The sequence below is a fragment of the Littorina saxatilis genome, linkage group LG12 (assembly GCF_037325665.1).
Source record: "Littorina saxatilis isolate snail1 linkage group LG12, US_GU_Lsax_2.0, whole genome shotgun sequence".
Classification (NCBI taxonomy): domain Eukaryota; kingdom Metazoa; phylum Mollusca; class Gastropoda; order Littorinimorpha; family Littorinidae; genus Littorina; species Littorina saxatilis.
The window spans coordinates 60,401,641-60,420,895 of NC_090256.1; the positions used below are offsets into that span (position 1 = coordinate 60,401,641).

General features: G+C 40.7%; 2 protein-coding genes across 11 annotated transcripts in view; both read left to right on the forward strand.

Annotated features, from left to right (window-relative positions):
• Positions 1-12,894, forward strand: part of LOC138982433 (pyridine nucleotide-disulfide oxidoreductase domain-containing protein 2-like) — an 18,602-nt gene extending 5,708 nt beyond the window's left edge. Inside the window, exons 7-16 of one of the 2 annotated variants that reach the window (XM_070355713.1) lie at positions 596-657; positions 1,151-1,248; positions 2,899-3,040; positions 4,035-4,166; positions 4,563-4,635; positions 5,408-5,564; positions 7,901-8,055; positions 8,853-8,959; positions 10,563-10,683; positions 11,874-12,894. In XM_070355713.1, the coding sequence (XP_070211814.1) occupies positions 596-657; positions 1,151-1,248; positions 2,899-3,040; positions 4,035-4,166; positions 4,563-4,635; positions 5,408-5,564; positions 7,901-8,055; positions 8,853-8,959; positions 10,563-10,683; positions 11,874-11,944 (1,118 nt within the window). In that variant the 3' untranslated portion in view covers positions 11,945-12,894. Of the gene's footprint in view, positions 1-595; positions 658-1,150; positions 1,249-2,898; positions 3,041-4,034; positions 4,167-4,562; positions 4,636-5,407; positions 5,565-7,900; positions 8,150-8,852; positions 8,960-10,562; positions 10,684-11,873 lie in introns of those variants that run through there. The other variant, XR_011460868.1, reaches the window with a different exon arrangement.
• Positions 12,895-15,871: 2,977 nt separating this feature from the next.
• Positions 15,872-19,255, forward strand: part of LOC138982436 (clathrin interactor 1-like) — a 39,089-nt gene continuing 35,705 nt past the window's right edge. For all 9 annotated transcript variants that reach the window (XM_070355716.1, XM_070355718.1, XM_070355719.1 and 6 more), the window contains exons 1-3: positions 15,872-16,054; positions 17,612-17,813; positions 18,597-18,735. In XM_070355716.1, the coding sequence (XP_070211817.1) occupies positions 16,014-16,054; positions 17,612-17,813; positions 18,597-18,735 (382 nt within the window). In that variant the 5' untranslated portion in view covers positions 15,872-16,013. The remainder of the gene's footprint in view (positions 16,055-17,611; positions 17,814-18,596; positions 18,736-19,255) is intronic.

Here is a 19,255-nt window from a genome sequence, read left to right on the forward strand (position 1 = left end):
CTCTGGAAGTGTTGCTTTCCCTATAGTTGACATAGAAACACTGAGGCAAGCCTGCAATGTCAGGTGTAGCTTGCCTGAGAGCTTCTCTGGAAGTGTTGCTTTCCCTATAGTTGACATAGAAACACCGAGGCAAGCCTGCAATGTCAGGTGTAGCTTGCCTGAGTGCTTCTCTGGAAGTGTTGCTTTCCCTATAGTTGACATAGAAACACCGAGGCAAGCCTGCAATGTCAGGTGTAGCTTGCCTGAGAGCTTCTCTGGAAGTGTTGCTTTCCCTATAGTTGACATAGAAACACCGAGGCAAGCCTGCAATGTCAGGTGTAGCTTGCCTGAGTGCTTCTCTGGAAGAGTTGCTTTCCCTATAGTTGACATAGAAACACTGAGGCAAGCCTGCAATGTCAGGTGTAGCTTGCCTGAGAGCTTCTCTGGAAGAGAAAGCGACTCTTCAATAACCCATAAAAAAAACCGGCAGAGTTCTTTCTCAAATTCGTCAATTTTAAACAGTCCGACCCGGCTTTCCTCTGGTTTCAAGCCAGTTGGGCAATTTCTTGAGCACAATACCCTAGGTCTCCCCATATTTTTTTCATTTTTTTTTCAGCGTCACACCTTGGGAACGATTTACCAGCTTTTTATGATTTGATGACAGCACCTGGACAGAAGGTACACAATCTATTAAATGTGTTATTACATTGTACATTTAAATATATATTTAAGTAACAACCAAGAAAGTCAGGGCAACTTTCAAGACAGATCAACTCTATTTGCAGATCAGTGGAAATGTCGACATAATGTGAACATGTTGAAGGATACTTGTAAACGATAGACACTTTAAGCTGTCTGTTTTAAGTGTCACACTACGAATTATCTCCAGGAGTGTATGAGTTGATATATGGAGAAGCTTGCGTTATAGGATGACCCCCCCCCCCCCCCCCCCCCAAAAAAAAAAAGCCACCCAGACAAATGCTAAAAACTTCTACATCTCAGATCTGTTGACCGAATTACTTCTTATTAAATTTATTTTTTATACATAGATTTCAGCGTTGTTTACCTTGACTGAAATACCAAGCATTTTTTAATGTTTTTTTCTCTTTGCTATACTTCTTATCTCTTTTTTTTAATGATATATCATTCTGCCACTGTTTGGTGATTGCAGGTCTTGAACAAATGGTTTGAGTCAGAACCGCTAAGAGCCACCTTGGCCACAGACTCTGTGATTGGTGCCATGACTAGTCCTCTGCTTCCTGGCAGTGCGTAAGTGATACTTCATATCTTCAACATTTTTGGCTCACGTAAGTGTAGCCTATGCGATCGTAACTTTGTCTGTCTGTGCGTGCGTGCGTGCGTGCGTATGTGCGTATGTGCGTGCGTGCGTGCGTGTGTATGTCTGTGGTAGAAACTTTAACATTTCGTCATTTGAAGACGTCACATTATGGCGTAAGAGGGTTAGACGTCACGCGAAGGAATTACTGAACGTCTCGGTCATTGTTTTTTTGTGCGGGCCGAGACTAGTTGGCAGTCGTGTCCCTGTAACTTTGTAAGTAGGCTACATGCAGACAGACAGATCTAGATCTAGTGTCTCGCTTTCTTGCACAGTGTCACCTATGCTTACTGTGTGTGTGTGTATGTGTGACTGAGTGATTGAGTTTGTGTTACTGTTTGTCGATTTCTTACGTGAGCCTTGAAGGCTTCGCCATTTTTTAGAATTGTACTGGAAAAATAATTAATTCATTCCGAGCTGAAATGAAATCCCATAGTCTGATTTGCGTCAAAGATTGTTTGACCAAAATTTTAAGCAATTTGACGGAGAAAAAAATTAGGTCGCCACAGTGCCGCCCCAACTTTTGTGAAAAAAATGATTATGACATCATCGAAGTCATTTTTCAACAAATAAAACAAAATATGCCTCGGGATATCATCTGGAAGAGTCTTTGTAAAGTTTCATGAAGATCTGTCCAGTTTTCTCCGAACTGCTGTACACACACACACACACACACACACACACACACACACACACACACACACACACACACACACACACACACATTAAACAGTTTAACACACACCACCACCACCCAAAAACCACCTCACCACCCTCGTCTCGATTCCGAGTCTATATATATATATATCTGAAAACATGAAAGGCCATTACTAGCGAAGGGTGTGTCTGAATCCCGTGGACACGGAGCAAGTGTTGAAAGTTTGCCTCAATAAAAGCAAGAGTATTCACTCTTCACATCCCATACAAATCCAACCCATACAAATCCGACAGAGTTCTTTCCGATTTGTTTGTTTGTTTATTTGTTTGCTTAACGCCCAGCCGACCACGAAGGGCCATAATTATCAGGGCGGTGCTGCTTTGACATTTAACGTGCGCCACACCCAAGACAGAAGTCGCAGCACAGGCTTCATGTCTCACCCAGTCACATTATTCTGACACCGGACCAACCAGTCCTAGCACTAACCCCATAATGCCAGACGCCAGGCGGAGCAGCCACTAGATTGCCAATTTTGAAGTCTTAGGTATGACCCGGCCGGGGTTCGAACCCACGACCTCCCGCTCAGTGGGCGGACGCCTTACAATTAGGCCAACCGTGCCGGTGTTCTTTCCGAACTTCGGCGTCAGTCTATTGCCGTCACTTATTGAAAGAATGGTGATTATTTTGAGATCAATCCACTTAGCGGTTATCAAATCTTAAGAAGATCCCACAAATACAAATTTACCCCACCACTCCTGCACCATGTGATAGGAGAAGTCATCCCCTTATCCCCAAAACACCGCAACCCCTCCAAAATTGAATTAAAAAAAGGAAACAACCTCAGAAAAAATCGTTGCGCTGACATTTTCAGTCAGTATGACGGTGAACAATGTGAGATATGTTTTGTTTTCAATGCTGTTGACAGGTATGTGTTGCTGCACCATGTGATGGGGGAGTTGGAGGGTGTGAAGGGGGCGTGGGGATACGTGGAGGGGGGCATGGGCACCGTGTCGAAAGCCATCGCCAACTGTGCACAGGATCATGGTGCTGAACTTTTCTGTGACAAGGTCAGCTTGGATTGTTTTTTGGACTCATGTGCGTAATGAGTGAGTCATAGTAATGGGCCGGTTTTGGATTTATGGCCGGCTGTATGTGGATAAAATGAACATTTAGGTTTTGCTCTTTTTTTTTTCATTATTGGAGGGGTGGTGATGATTGGGGGATGGGGAGGGAGGGGGGGGGTTGGGTTCAGGGTGGTGGGACAAGATTGCATTTGTTGGATATTCTTAGGATTGAATAGTTACATGGATTGATACAGGTCAAAATGGGGTCAAGTTCTGGTCAATAAGTTGGTCTGAGTGGCCGAGTGGTAAACGCACTTGCCTCGGAAGCGAGAGGTTGCGAGTTCGACCCTGGGTCAGGGCGTTAGCAATTTTCTCCCCCCTTTCCTAACCTAGGTGGTGGGTTCAAGTGCTAGTCTTTCGGATGAGACAAAAAACCGAGGTCCCTTCGTGTACACTACATTGGGGTGTGCACGTTAAAGATCCCACGATTGACAAAAGGATCTTTCCTGGCAAAATTGTATAGACATAGATAAAAAAAAATGTCCACCAAATACCCGTGTGACTTGGAATAATAGGCCGTGAAAGGTGAATGCTCGCCCTAATAGGCTTGAGGTTTGCTGGCCGATGTGAATGCGTGATATATTGTGTACAAAATTCCATCTCACACGGCATAAATAAAATCCCTGCGCCTGAATCCGTGGTTGAGATATGTGCGCGATATAAATTGCATAAAATAAATAAAATAAAAAAAATAAATAAATGGAAACTGTGTTTTCTTGAACATTATTTTGAAGAGAAGAGCAACAAATATGTTGTTTTTGATTCATGCATAGTGTGTTGAGTAATGAAGTCATAAGGGCATTTTCTTCTTGTTTTGTTTTGCTTTGCCCTTGCTTTTTTCTGGCTTTTTTTGTATGTCGTGGTTTTTTTTATAGGGGGGGGGGGGGGGATTTTGTCATCCAGGTTGAATGAAGGTAACAATTGTGTATGTCTGTAGCCTGTTGCACAAATCATAACTAAAGGAGACAAGGTCACTGGGGTTGTCCTGGAGGACAGAACAGAGGTCAAGGCCAAGCTGGTCTTGTCAAATGCCACACCCAAGGTCACATTCATTGACCTACTTCCACGGGTAAGTTTTTGTGTGAATCTAAAAAATAGTATTCAGTGCACCCGCCCTCTTCTCCAAGACCTCCAAAAATGTGATTAAATCAGGTCCCATACAGGAGGGAATCCTAAAATGGATGTAATTAAATGTAACAAAAGAGGTTATGAACAGAAAGGAGAGAAGTCATCAATGGAAGGGGGGGGGGTCTTCAAGTGAGGATTCCACTGTAGTATATATAGCCTTTTTTGCCCGAAATTGCAGACTGTTAAGGAATTGATCAATAATTCATGCGGTCGTTTTCGTGTTTATTTATGTATGCCTTTTCATGGGTCACTATCCATACTCTGTAATTGGATCTTTTACATACAATATAAGACTGGACAAAATGTTTGCTGATATTTATTCTAATTTCTTGGACAGGGAGTTTTGCCTGCAGAGCACAGAAAAGCAATGGAACACGTTGATTACACATCCCCAGTGACCAAAATCAACGGTATGAATTTAAAAAAAACACTCTTTATCTTTGTATGGAGTGCTTCAGCAATACTGTGATATAGTGGTGGTTAATAGATGAATACCGGAAATAACGCTGTCAGGTTTTTAATAGTTGTGGTTGAGTTGCTTTTCTTTGAAAAATTGAGTCAAGCTACACGTGACCTATTGGACGTAGGCCAGTCACTAGCGAGCTGGGTGTCTCCACACGTGGTCGCTGGATCTGTGCACTGAGGGACGCGATCACATCGGTAATGCTGTTGAATGTTGGCACGTGTCCAAGTTAAAGTATGCTCTGATCCCATTTAAAAGTCTGGACCGATCTGTGCTGACTGACATGATGGGTTCCACGAGAAGGAATTGAGGTGATGATGATGATGATGATGATGATGATGATGATGATGATGATGATGATGATGATGATCCGTCGCGATATAACATTGAACGGTTGAAAACGACGTTAAACACCAAATAAAGAAAGAAAGTTGATGATGATGGTGGTGATGATGATGATGATGATGATGATGGTGGTGGTGGTGGTGATGATGATGATGATGATGGTGGTGGTGGTGGTGGTGGTGATGATGATGACGATGATGATGACGACGATGATGATGACGACGATGATGATGATGATGATGATGATGATGATGATGATGATGATGATGATGATGATGATGATGACGATGATGATGACGATGATGCATCATCTAGTGGTAACCTTTCCAACAGTGAAGACAAGTGTCTGAGGCTGGTGTGCATTGTCTGGACAGTTGCAGTGGACAGGATCCCAAACTTCACTGCAGACCCCAATGTGCGCGACAAGGAGCCCATGCCTCACCACCGCTGCACCATCCACCTAAACTGTGAGGACAGCGCCCTCATCCACGACGCCTACCTGGACGCACAGAGAGGAGAGCTCCCCACAAAGTAAGTATGGGTGGCATTTTTGCAGCAGGGGTCTAATAGGACTCAAACCGGATGCATTTCTTGCAGGTGCACTTTCTGGAGGTTATGGCGAAGCGATGATGGTTCCTGTCCCTCAGGCCGTTCTTTGCCTATTAGGGACCTGCAATGGTTATTCGCTAACAGGATGGAAAGGGAGGGCACCTTGCCACAGGAAGAGAGGCGACGGGGTTGTTGGTGTGCTATATGGAGGTTTTTGTCTTGGTTACAGGGAATACATAGAATGCATTCCCTGGTGGTTTTCTCGGATTCATGTAACACTTTGCAACACCTGTAAAAAAAAAATCGTATCTCTCTGCTGTTAGCTGTTCAACGCATGTGCTACCTGCTTCTGAGTTTCGTAATCATGTAAAGCGTTCCTTTGATCATGGCTGCGTGTAATTACTTCATTCTTGCCAAAATGAAACTAGACTAAACAATTAACATTTAAATAAAAAGAAAACACACCAGTAACCAGGTTAGGCAAGTTTAAATCAATATTTCGGCATGTAACTGCCTTCTTCGGGATGGTATGGAAAGAATCAATTAACAGCAGTCTTGCGTAGGGCACAACATTGAGTGTGATCTCTTTTCTACCAGGAACTGCACCCGGTGGATCTGGACTGGTGTTACATGCACTGTACTAGGGAAAACACCTCTGGAAAGTAGAAATCCGATAGAGATGGACTGCTAACGTTCCAAAATCAAGAATAACAAGAGTGGTCAAGTTTATGGAACGTTTTGAAGTCCTAGACAAAACGAAACACGCACATGAACCTTGACCTATGGTTTAAACAAGTTTATTTAATAAATTTCATTGGTACTATTGCCGCATACATGAAATTAGCAACATGGAGCACAACTGTGACAAGCTAGGAAGTTATGAGCGTACTCTTAAAAGCAAATGAAATATGAAAATATGGCGGACGATTTTAATATACATGTAACAAGTTTGAAATAATGTCAAAATAATAATGGTAAATTATGGTAGACAAACATATAACAATAAAAGGAAAAAAACAAAAAAAACAAAAAAAACAATGCTAAACTAACAACAGTACTCACACGCGCTCGCACACTCACTCGCACACACACGCATACAATGACTTCCACATGGTTGAAAATAGAATACTACCAGAACAAGGAAATGTAAACAGTACTGCACATGGTCGTTTCGAACATGGATGAGATAAATGCATTCATTATTCAAAACGTTTGCTTAATCGATCTTAAAAGTGGACAAACAAGGTACACAACAGACAGAAATGGATGCCAAATAGTGCTGCAACTTCTGCATTAAGTGGACAAGCAAAGTACACAACAGACAGAAATGGATGCCAAATAGTGCTGCAACTTCTGCATTAAGTGGACAAGCAAAGTACACAACAGACAGAAATTGATGCCAAATAGTGCTGCAACTTCTGCATTAAGTGGACAAGCAAAGTACACCACAGACAGAAATTGATGCCAAATAGTGCTGCAACTTCTGCATTAAGTGGACAAGCAAAGTACACAACAGACAGAAATTGATGCCAAATAGTGCTGCAACTTCTGCATTAAGTGGACAAGCAAAGTACACAACAGACAGAAATGGATGCCAAATAGTGCTGCAACTTCTGCATTAAGTGGACAAGCAAAGTACACCACAGACAGAAATTGATGACTAATAGTACTGTAACTGACATTCTGTATTGCTGCCGCTTCCCAAAATGGACAAAGCGAAATGAAAAAACCCTGAAAGTGCACCTGCAAGAAATGCACCCACTTTTAGTTAAAATATACCCTTCTGTGGCACCTGTAGCGATGGCAGAAGGTCATCAACTCTGAATTCTATATAGGAAGGATGTCAGATAGAATTCAGGAGTACATTTTTTCTTTTTCGTTTTATTTCATGTTATTATTTATCATCTACGTTTATTCTATTAAAATGTATTTTGTATTTTCCTTCAAAAATGTCCTCCTTCATGTATGCGTATTTTATGGGATCATTTTGTTTAGATCGGTTTCGTTTAGTTTTCACAACAGTGATATACTGTTTTCGTTTTCCTTTCCATAGTAATGGCATGTGCGTCAGGGAGTGTCCTGTCCTCAGCAACGAACACTATTTTTTGGTATTTTAGTTAAGCCTTACACGACTATTTCTTGATGTATTGTGACCATATTTTGAATACTGACACTAAAATACGGGTGTGTTTTTTTTGTACAATTAAAACCAAAACAAAAAACAAGAAAATTATGACTTGGATCACAAGTTCCTGCAAAAAATGTATGGCTGCTCATTCATATTATTAAAGGCGAATGCTAACTCCTTTTGTTTTCAGACCAATGATTGAAATGGTGATACCGTCTAGTTTGGACCCAACAATAGCACCTCCAGGAAAACATGTCGTGTTACTGTTCACCCAGTATACTCCATACACGTTGGCTGGTGGACGCACTTGGGATGATGATACTCGTAATAAGTATGCTGATTCAGGTCAGGAAAAAAATAATTCTCCACTTGAGTCGCCTGCATTCATTATTACCAGGAAGCAAAGATTGTAACAGAGATGACCTATCAGCATGAGGAAGTGAGTGTTTTTAAGAAGGTGTGCACCATCTTGAGAATGTAAAAAACAAAGGAAGGACAAGAGACTATATCTCTTAGTGAGGAAGTAAGTTTTTTTACGAGGAAGAAAACGGGGATGCCAGAAATAGCTCCCAACTTTCCCGCAGTACCTTCTGAAAAGCTGCATTGAAGGGATTCCCTTCAATCCAGCTTTTCATAAGGTACTAACTGCTTCTTTCTGTAAAGAATAATGTATTTTTTTCTTTAAGCATAAAATATAATGAACACAGAAGGAAAATGACAGAAGTGGGAAGCTAGTTCAAGATCTTGTTGAGTCTTGTTTTTCCATTGTTATTTTGATTTTAATGTTTGTATGTAGGGTCCAGTCCTGCGTCTATAGACTGCATATTAATACAGTGGAACCTCCCCTTTCAGGACCGTTCTCCAAAAATCTAAGAAAATCAGATCTTAAAAAGGATGGAGTCTTAACATTGAGGTAATTTTACAGAGTTCGTGAACAAAATAAATCGGAAGGCAAGGTATTTTCTATATAATGAATTTAAGAAAGTTATCAAAGAAGGACAAGAACAGAGGAAAATAACTAGTTCAAGGACGTGTTACTTCCAGTTTTTCTACAGCAATTGTTGCGATCAGTACACACCGACCACCTCTGTTTGTAGATCGTTGAAATAATTAGGCTGTACCAGAGTTCTTCTGCGTTTCAGTGTTCGACACAATTGAAGACTATGCACCTGGTTTCAAAAGTAGCGTCATCGACAGAGATATACTGTCTCCGCCAGATCTTGAAAGGATTTTCGGACTTACAGGAGGGGTGAGTAAAGCACTGATGAATGTTATGGCAGCTAGTGACTGTTTCTCTCTTTTGTTTATATTTACATTCAAACTCATCCAAACCCTCCTTCTTATATAACTTTATAATTGTTTGTATGCGGTGTCCAAGTGGAGGGATACCGCAACATGGTGGCCTAGTGGTAAGGCGTCCGCCCCGTGAGCGGGAGGTCGTGGGTTCGAACCCCGGCCGGGTCATACCTAAGACTTTAAAATTGGCAATCTAGTGGCTGCTCCGCCTGGCGTCTGGCATTATGGGGTTAGTGCTAGGACTGGTTGGTCCGGTGTCAGAATAATGTGACTGGGTGAGACATGAAGCCTGTGCTGCGACTTCTGTCTTGTGTGTGGCGCACGTTAAATGTCAAAGCAGCACCGCCCTGATATCACCCTTCGTGGTGGACTGGGCGTTTAAGCAAACAAACAAACAAACAAGTGGAGGGATGACCTTATACAATGTAAAAGTCTGGTCAGATCTGAGACTGTGAGCCAAACCGTTTCCTGGGAAGGACTGGCTTTGATTGAAATGAAACAGTCACTAATACGTCGACCTCGTGAACTTTGAAGTAAACGGAAAAACAAATAATGAACGGACAAAATAATTAGCTTCAATGTTGTGTTATTTTTATTTCAGCACATTATTCCATGGGCATGGTGCAATGAACAGATGAAATTCTTCTTCTTCTGCGTTCGTGGGCTGAAACTCCCACGTACACTCGTGTTTTTTGCACGAGTGGAATTTTACGTGTATGACCGTTTTTTACCCCGCCATTTAGGCAGCCATACGCCGTTTTCGGAGGAAGCATGCTGGGTATTTTCGTGTTTCTATAACCCACCGAACTCTGACATGGATTACAGGATCTTTTTCGTGCGCACTTGGTCTTGTGCTTGCGTGTACACACGGGGGTGTTCGGATACCGAGAAGAGTCTGCACACAAAGTTGACTCTGAGAAATAAATCTCTCGCCGAACGTGGGGACGAACTCACGCTGACAGCGGCCAACTGGATACAAATCCAGCGCGCTACCGACTGAGCTACATCCCCGCCCAACAGATGAAATAATTAGCTTCAATGTTGTGTCACTTTTATTTCAGCACATATATTCCATGGTGCAATGAACAGATGAAATAATTAGCTTCAATGTTGTGTTATTTTTATTTCAGCACATTATTCCATGGGCATGGTGCAATGAACAGATGAAATAATTAGCTTCAATGTTGTGTCACTTTTATTTCAGCACATATATTCCATGGTGCAATGAACAGATGAAATAATTAGCTTCAATGTTGTGTCACTTTTATTTCAGCACATATATTCCATGGTGCAATGAACAGATGAAATAATTAGCTTTAATGTTGTGTTATTTTTATTTCAGCACATATTCCATGGGCATGGTGCAATGAACAGATGAAATAATTAGCTTCAATACCACCAGCTTCATTACCAGAGCTGGACTCCAAGTTTAGCATTGGCGAACGACAAGAAGAAGATTAGCTTCAATGTTGTGTCACTTTTATTTCAGCACATATTCCATGGTGCAATGAACAGATGAAATAATTAGCTTCAATGTTGTGTTATTTTTATTTCAGAACATATTCCATGGTGCAATGTCACTAGATCAGCTCTACCTGGCTAGACCAACACCCTTGGTGTCAAATTATCGCTGTCCCATAGCAGGCCTCTACATCTGCGGAAGCGGAGCTCATCCTGGTTTGTAATACAGTCCAACCTGTCTGTAACGACCAGCAAAAGTGTTTGCTATAGACAGGTGGTCTCTATGTGTAGCCGTGTGGAGATTTCACGGCCACTGTCTTTGCTTTTCTCTGCCAATCCCTGTCCCGTTTATTCCCCGTGAGGCGACCATGTGTGTATCACCGTATGTCTTTGTTGTACTTGTAGTTGCTGTGTCGTGGTTGGTTGAATGTTTACATGCTGATTGCTTAATTCGTATTATGCTCGCAGCGCCATTTGTGATAATGTGGAATGGAAGGGGGGATAGGCCAGGAAGTATTCACATGAGACGCCGAGACATGTTAGATCAACCTCTGTCTTGGCGTCTCATTTGAACGCTTCCCCCTTCCACTCCACCTTATCACATATGAAAGAGTCAATTACAATCAAACCATTCCTTGTGACCACCTCTTGAAAAAGACTACTTGCCCATTGCAACAATCCCAAAGGATCCCGATGGAGTATGTTCCTATATAATTCATCTTTCCATAAAAAAAAACACCTGTCCATAAACTTGTGGTTTCTCCTGCCTCAGTTGGGTGTTCGTTACAGCCAGGTTCAACTGTATATATTATAAAACAATAATTTATTTTAAAAAAACACTTGTCCGCGATCCTTTGGGGTGGTCAGTGTAGACAAGTGGTCGTTATCGTAAGGGGGTCACCTTCTCAGTATGCGAGTACACTCAACAACAACTTTTTCTTTACAGGAAAAAAGAAGCTCTTTCTCTTTTGCTTCAGTTCCAGCAATATAACCACAGCATACATTCTGTTTGAAATTAAAACTTTTACAAAAGACTGAAATGTACCCAATCTATTTGCCCTAGCCTACACAGAATATAGGCGCTGTATGTTCCAACAAACAAGTTGTACACATGCAACAAGCAGACACGTACGTTCCACCTTTCACTACATTTGTGTTTGTTAGTCCTTGTCTGTATAACATCACGTCTACCCCTCGTTCCGTAAGCCATCACTTGACACTAATACTGTGAAACTCCCCTGTTCAGACCCTCACTTAACACATTTTAAGACCCTGCTTTCTCAGAGTTTTTTGTTCCAAAAATGTACCTCCATTTTAAGACTCCTTCCCTTTCAAGGCATGATTGTCCTGTATTTTGGTGGTCTTGATCAAAGGGTTCCACTGTACATCATACTTTTCTTCCACAGGAGGTGGAGTGATGGGGTCAGCGGGCAGACTGGCAGCACAGGTGGCCTTGGCGGATGTGAAACATCTGTAATACATCTTCCTCTCTCCACTTTCATCCTTTTTAACTTGAAACTGCTCACATACGGTAGCACCATAAGTGTCAAGTCAAAAATCAAAATCAAAATAACGTTATTATCTCAAACTTGAGAAGTTACAGTGGTTGTGCATAAAACGACACACGAAACACTACAACTACAAAAATGTGTTATGATCGTACACTTTATTCAGTATCTCAAACACGATAAATGACAGTGGTTGCATGTGCATTGAACGACACACTACAACTACAAGTGTGTGATGATCGTGCAGTAGTACAGGGCCTGCGATGTGAGGACATTTCAGTGGATGCGAGGACACCCTCAGCAAAGGACACCCTCAGCAAAGGACACAACTTGTTGTCCCTTTGTCTATTAATTCTATTGACCAAAATATACCTCCCTGTGATGAAAGGCCACCTGCAATGTAGGGACACTATTCATCATCCAGGAAGGTCCCATTGTATTTAACAACCAGAAAGAGTTTATGCAGTATTTCAAGATGATCTTTGTGTCCAGTATTTATGTGTTTTGTGATCTGTTGTTATATTTTGAGAAATGCTCAAAATAAACTTGTATTCACTTTGGTACATTGGTACATTGGTACCAGATAAAATATTTCTGTGAACACAACAAACATTGTACATCGAAAAGTCGGTGCAAATCCAGAAGAATGGACTTAACTCACGTACCCATGCAGTGAATAAAATTCGGCATTGTTTTGGTGACCAAGCAGAGCCATAGTTTGGTGATACATGTACCTGTCTTTTTTGCCGTGTTTATGTGTATACGCCGTGCTGTTATACTCAAGTGTTTTCCTTATGCAAATTTATGTGAAAGTTGAGAACCTGAAGTGCCGTTTTTGTTTAAGACCCTGGTCATTCTTCGATACTTGGTGTGACTCATATTCACTTTTGTTACGCATAAATGGAGACATTTAACCAAACTTCAGCTTTCAGTTTCACGTGGTATGCAAGGTGTAGCCTATACGTGTACTGTAACTTTGAAGCGGCGTATGCAAAGTCAGCACCTCTCTCGGCTCACACACACACACTGTGACACACACACACGCACACACACACACTTGTGGTCAGTTCTCCTGCCTTGTGTGTTCATTACAGACAGGGTCAACTGTACGACACACACACTGCACACGTGACACTCTCTCAGTGAGTCTCTATCTCTCTTATTAAAACATTAACTTCTATTTCTTATTGTTATTAATCGAGTTACCCTCAATGGGCGAGGGCCGGATGATAAAAAGCATGTATACATTGCTTATTCTGTTTCCCTCGAAAAATAAAATTCAATCAATCAATCAATCTCTCTCTGTCTCTCTCTCTCTCTGTCTCTCTCTCTGTCTCTCTCTTTCTCTCTCTCCTCTCTCTCTCTCTCTCTCTCTCCTCTCTCTCTCTCTCTCTCTGTCTCTCTCTCTCTCTGTCTCTCTCTGTCTTTCTGTCTGTCTCTCTGTCTCTCTGTCTCTCTCTCTCTCTCTCTCTCTCTCTCTCTCTCTCTCTCTCTCTCTCTCTCTCTCTCTCTCTCTCGTTTGTACAGATAAACAAGCACTTCCATTTCATTTTCAGTGTATTCAGTGATGGGGGGAAAAAATAAAAAGAGACTGCCAAGAAAAAAAATCAGGACAAAATCATATTTACATGTTTAAAGAAGAGACAGTTAAATTACTTCGAATAAAAAGTTTGTTTATAAAATCGGATGTTCCAGTCTTCTGTATCTCTGACTTTCTATTTCATGTATTCCAAATCGTGCTCAAGCCTTATGTGGCTTTGAACACGACAATGAACAACCTTTCTCCGTGAAGAAGAACAATACCCCTGAACGCCACAACTTAAAACAACACACACACACTGGCACACACACACACACACGCCAGTTTCAATTTAAAGGCGGCCGGTACGCCGTGTGGTCAAGAACCCGTGACGTCATACCTAGCCTAAATAGTGCTCAAATCTATTGAACCCATCATTTTTGAGCGGTGCCGTTTGACCAAAACATTTGACTGCCTTTTCGCATAGTAGCCTATGGGTTGTGCACAACCCACAGCATCCGATTTAGTAGGGCCGGATGATTCCGTTAAAATCAAGTTCTTCACAAATTCCGATACTAACCTTGACCAAAAAATTATTGCAACAATTTTCGCACGCTAAGAAAAGCATTAAAACGCAATTCATTTTAGTTGAACGTTATATGCCCCAAAAGGTAATTATGTCAGCTGTACATATCATTTGTCCGATTGATGGTACTTTGTATAGGCATCCCGTGACAGCCTGTCAAACAAGGTCACCCCTAAAATCGACCTGACAAAAACCATAGCCCCGTATTTTAAAATCTGCAAAAAAATCACAATATGCACAAACCAAACATTTCTGACAACCATTGGAAAGGCCATTCAATTTCCTGTTCAGAACATTTTGTTTTATGCACCTGACTTCTCTAGTCTTCAAGTTATGTAGCCTTTTGTCAAAAGCGGTAGGTGTCAACCGTTTCGGAGGCCCAAAAAGGCACGTTTTGCGGCCATTTTTGAGGGGGTCCTCCACCCAAAGAGCCATATCTGCTCAAGTTCTAAATGATTTGCTTCTAAAAAAAATAAAATAGGTCCCTGCTGAAACTTAGTCGTTCCGCCAAGTCTATACCGATGTTCAGTCGGCCCAGCCAAGATTTAAATCAGGATATAATTATGTCTATCAGTTGTGCTGGTAGCGGATAAACAAAAACAAGTCGCGTAAGGCGAAAATACAACATTTAGTCAAGTAGCTGTCGAACTCACAGAATGAACGCAATGCCATTTTTCAGCAAGACCGTATACTCGTAGCATCGTCAGTCCACCGCTCATGGCAAAGGCAGTGAAATTGACAAGAAGAGCGGGGTAGTAGTTGCGCTAAGAAGGATAGCACGCGTTTCTGTACCTCTCTTTGTTTTAACTTTCTGAGCGTGTTTTTAATCCAAACATATCATATCTATATGTTTTTGGAATCAGGAACCGATAAGAAATAAGATGAAAGGGTTTTTAAATTGATTTCGAGAATTTAATTTTGATAATAATTTTTATATATTTAATTATTCAGAGCTTGTTTTTAATCCAAATATAACATATTTATATGTTTTTGGAATCAGAAAATGATGGAGAATAAGATGAATGTAAATTGGGATCGTTTTATAAATTTTTATTTTTTTTTACAATTTTCAGATTTTTAATGACCAAAGTCATTAATTAATTTTTAAGCCACCAAGCTGAAATGCAATACCGAAGTCCGAGCTTTGTCGAAGATTACTTGACCAAAATTTCAACCAATTTGGTTGAAAAATGAGGGCGTGACAGTGCCGCCTCAACTTTCACGAAAAGCCGGATATGACGTCATCAAAGACATTTATCAAAAAAATGAAAACAACGTTCGGGGATTTCACACCCAGGAACTCTCATGTCAAATTTCATAAAGATCGGTCCAGTAGTTTAGTCTGAATCGCTCTACACACACACACACCCACACGCACAGACAGACAGACACACGCACATACACCACGACCCTCGTCTCGATTCCCCCCTCGATGTTAAAACATTTAGTCATAACTTGACTAAATGTAAAAATAGTAAACAGACAGTGACATGAAATCTTGCACAGGACCGTCTATTTTTTGCAACAGATAATCATGTCTTCTTCAGTCTGACGTGTAAAACGGACTTGAAACCATGGGCTTTTCCACGACTGAGTATAAAACCCATGTACGTATTATTAGCAACACCATCAGATTTTTTTCTTGATTCCCATCTCATTGTTGACGGCTTTTTGTCTTCTGTTGTCGATGTTTCGGGTTTTCGTAGAATCAAAGAATAGTAGCGCTTCTCCGCAAGGTAAGCGCCTTTTTCCTCCACTTCTTGTTTCGATTTTTCAGGACTGAGAGGGTCACGTGATCAAGCTTCGTTCGTTGCAGAGATCAACTTCCGCTGATCTTCTGTTGTGAAAGTTCGCCGACAAAATCCGGCATCATCGGGTTATTTACTAAGCCGAGAACTCACAAAGCAAGTGGAGTAGACAGTATAACATCAAAATGATTAGCATGTGGAAAATCCGCGAGCTGACCGACAAGGTGTAAGTATATTTCTGCTTTTTTTGACCACTGATAGCGAGTTGCCCCCCTCGATTTGGTGATGTCAATTTCCTGTTTGACACGAGTACAGTAAATTTGTCAAAGTAAAACCCAAAGCAGTTGACATGTTAGTCCGAATAAAACAACAGTTTTGACACGTTTAAACCGCCCATTGTTTTTACACAATCTTCTAACACAAGTAATTGGTGCGATTGTTGTTTACTGATGGCGATGTTTGTTGACATGGCCGGATCAGCCCCTCCCATTCACCATCACAGTCACAAATTTCGCACATACTTGTTTTGAATTCAGGCTAAATACATCAACTCAGCAAGAACCCAAGCCCCCCAGACATAACCACATTGACGAGGTATATCCACAATATCCAAGAAGTGTAAAATATCCGATCTTGGTGTTAAACTACCTAGATTACAGTCACAAGCTATCATTATCAACGCCGATACTCTACCAGTATTTATGTATCAGACACTCAGAGATTTATTGGGATAAGGCTTGTACACATACAAACTTACACCCGCTAGCTACCTTTATTACACTTACAATTACACACATGATACAAGGTCAGAGTTCCTGATGAAGCATATGTTTTTATGTTATATTATAACTTGTATTATCGGGAAAAAAAACTGTCGGTGTCATAACAAAAAACTGACCAATAATACACACTGATCAATATATTATGAACACAGTGATACATGTATGTGTACACATCACAGCTATTTTCTCATATCTTATACCATTTTTGAACAGATCTCTCTAATTTAACAATTTACAAGTGTACGTTACAACTTACATACATCGTGTTTAAAATAAGAGTGCGAAGAAATGTAAGCCTGACATTTGCAATAACCTCTTCCGACCTATTTCTACTTTGTCACACTGTTTGTATACAGGCTAGAGGCTGTGCAGGAAAAGAATGCATATATATCACTGTCACTCTCAGACCTGGGAACCCATACGATTTCGCCGTATTCTGTACGCATGATTGTCTAGAATACGATCAGTACGTTCAGTGGGAAAAAAATACGACGAGAAAAATTCCAAGACTTCTTTTCTTCACAAGCGCATCCCAAAGCCAATCTGTTATTTTGACACATGATTACATTGTTTTGTCAGAAAACATTGAAAGAAGCATTTGTTTTAAATGTATTTGTAAACTTAATTAACGGTGCGACGGACGCGTGTGAAGTATGTTCGAATCATGGAGTACGCTCACTTTTCTGGAAATACACCAAGTTTGTTTGAGAATACTCTAAGTGCAAAACAAGGGTTCCCAGGTCTGCACTCTCCTTCCCTCTTTGTGTTCGTCTGTCACATTTACACACAGAATCGCAGTCAGACACATGCAGCGATGCACACACACACACACGTGCATGCACACGCAAATAATGTAGTTATGTACCATTACCAATTGCACAAGATTTAAATCCAAAGAAGAAACAGGAAATCATTTATACTATTAGTATTACTTTAGATAAAAAGGAAGATTGAGTCACTGAGATAATTGTCTTCTCCCTTTGTTATCTCCATGAACGCAGCACCAATGTTGTGATGAACTACTCAGAGGTGGAAACCAAAGTGCGAGAGGCAACGAACGATGACGCCTGGGGTCCACACGGTCAGCTGATGAAAGAAATTTCTCAGTACACATTCACCTATGAACACTTCCCTGAGGTCATGGGCATGTTGTGGAAGCGAATGTTGCACGAAAACAAGAAAAACTGGCGAAGAGTGTACAAAGTAAGTAGCTGCTATGTATTTTCTCTCATGGGTGCCTGGAAAAAAGATGGGGGGGGGGGGGGTTAATGTCATATCATTTCTTTTCAATTTCACTCCTTCTTTTCAGTATTCTTCATGTAAGAATGGTGGTTAAATTTCACAGAATATTTTTGCGTTTCGATCTTTTGTAGTCTCGGAGCATGTCTTTAAAACTGAACAAATATATATATATCTGTGAACAATACGTTCTTCATACATTTTAGAAACAACTTTTGTTTGAAAAGATTCAGAAAGTATATTCTACAAGGAAAGTAGACTGGGACTTGATTACAATGGCTTATTTGAAAATATAAATTGCTCAGTGATTTAAAACAACTTAAAAAATTGGAATGAGAAAATGTAAATTCCAACCCTATCCCACCCCTTCCCCTGAAGAAAAATTTGAGCAGAATAAGCTCTCACTGTCTCAGCAGGAAAGGAGGGTTTAAATCATGTTAACTCTGTCAGACTCAAAAGTCAAAAGTTAAAAAAAAAATTTTTTAATTATGCTTGAATGTTAATGTTACAGTGGAACCCCCCCCTTTTAAGACCTCCAAAAATCTTAGAAAAACAGGTCTTAAAAAGGAGGGAGTCTTAAAATGGGGGTAATTTTACAGAGGTTATGAACAGAATGTCTAAAAAAAAAAAGGTCTTTAAAAGGGGGGTTCCACTGTATAACCAAAATATACAGGTATTGGTGAAAGATTCTCTGTGCATATTTGACTTTGGTGTGTGTGTGTTGACATTGTTCTCCCTTGATTTCAGTCTTTGATCTTACTGTCATACCTCATCAAAAATGGATCAGAACGAGTGGTCACAAGTGCCAGAGAACACGTCTATGACTTGAGGGGACTTGAAAGCTACACCTTCAGTGACGAAAATGGAAAAGACCAAGGATTGAATGGTAAGCTAGTATTTTCTGATTTCATTGGACATGGTTTAAACATTTGATATATATATGTACGTTGAGAGGAGAGGGCAAAGAAAAGAACAAGCGAGCTCTGTTTATCCCAATATTTTGGCATGTGCGCCTTCCTCATGGGTATTTATTAGCTCAACTGAGATACAAAGCACATGGCCCCTTTTATACATGTATACATGATTCAAAAGGAGTGAGCGCTGTTAACTTGCATGAAACATTGTACAAACAATGGCCCCTTCAAGCCAGCTCAGTCTTAATCTGAGGTAGTGTTGTGCTGTGAAAAAAGTTTAGACAAGAATTCTACTCACAAATAACCAAACACACACCCACACACACGTACGTAAGCATGTATGTACACACAAACGTACATGTTCATATCATTTCCTAATATTGGTGTTCACCAAGTTCAAATAGCACTTTATCAATAGGTTTTGCGTTTAATAATGATTAACACACACACACAAATATGGGAACATTTTACAGGTTTTTCACTTCCTGTGAT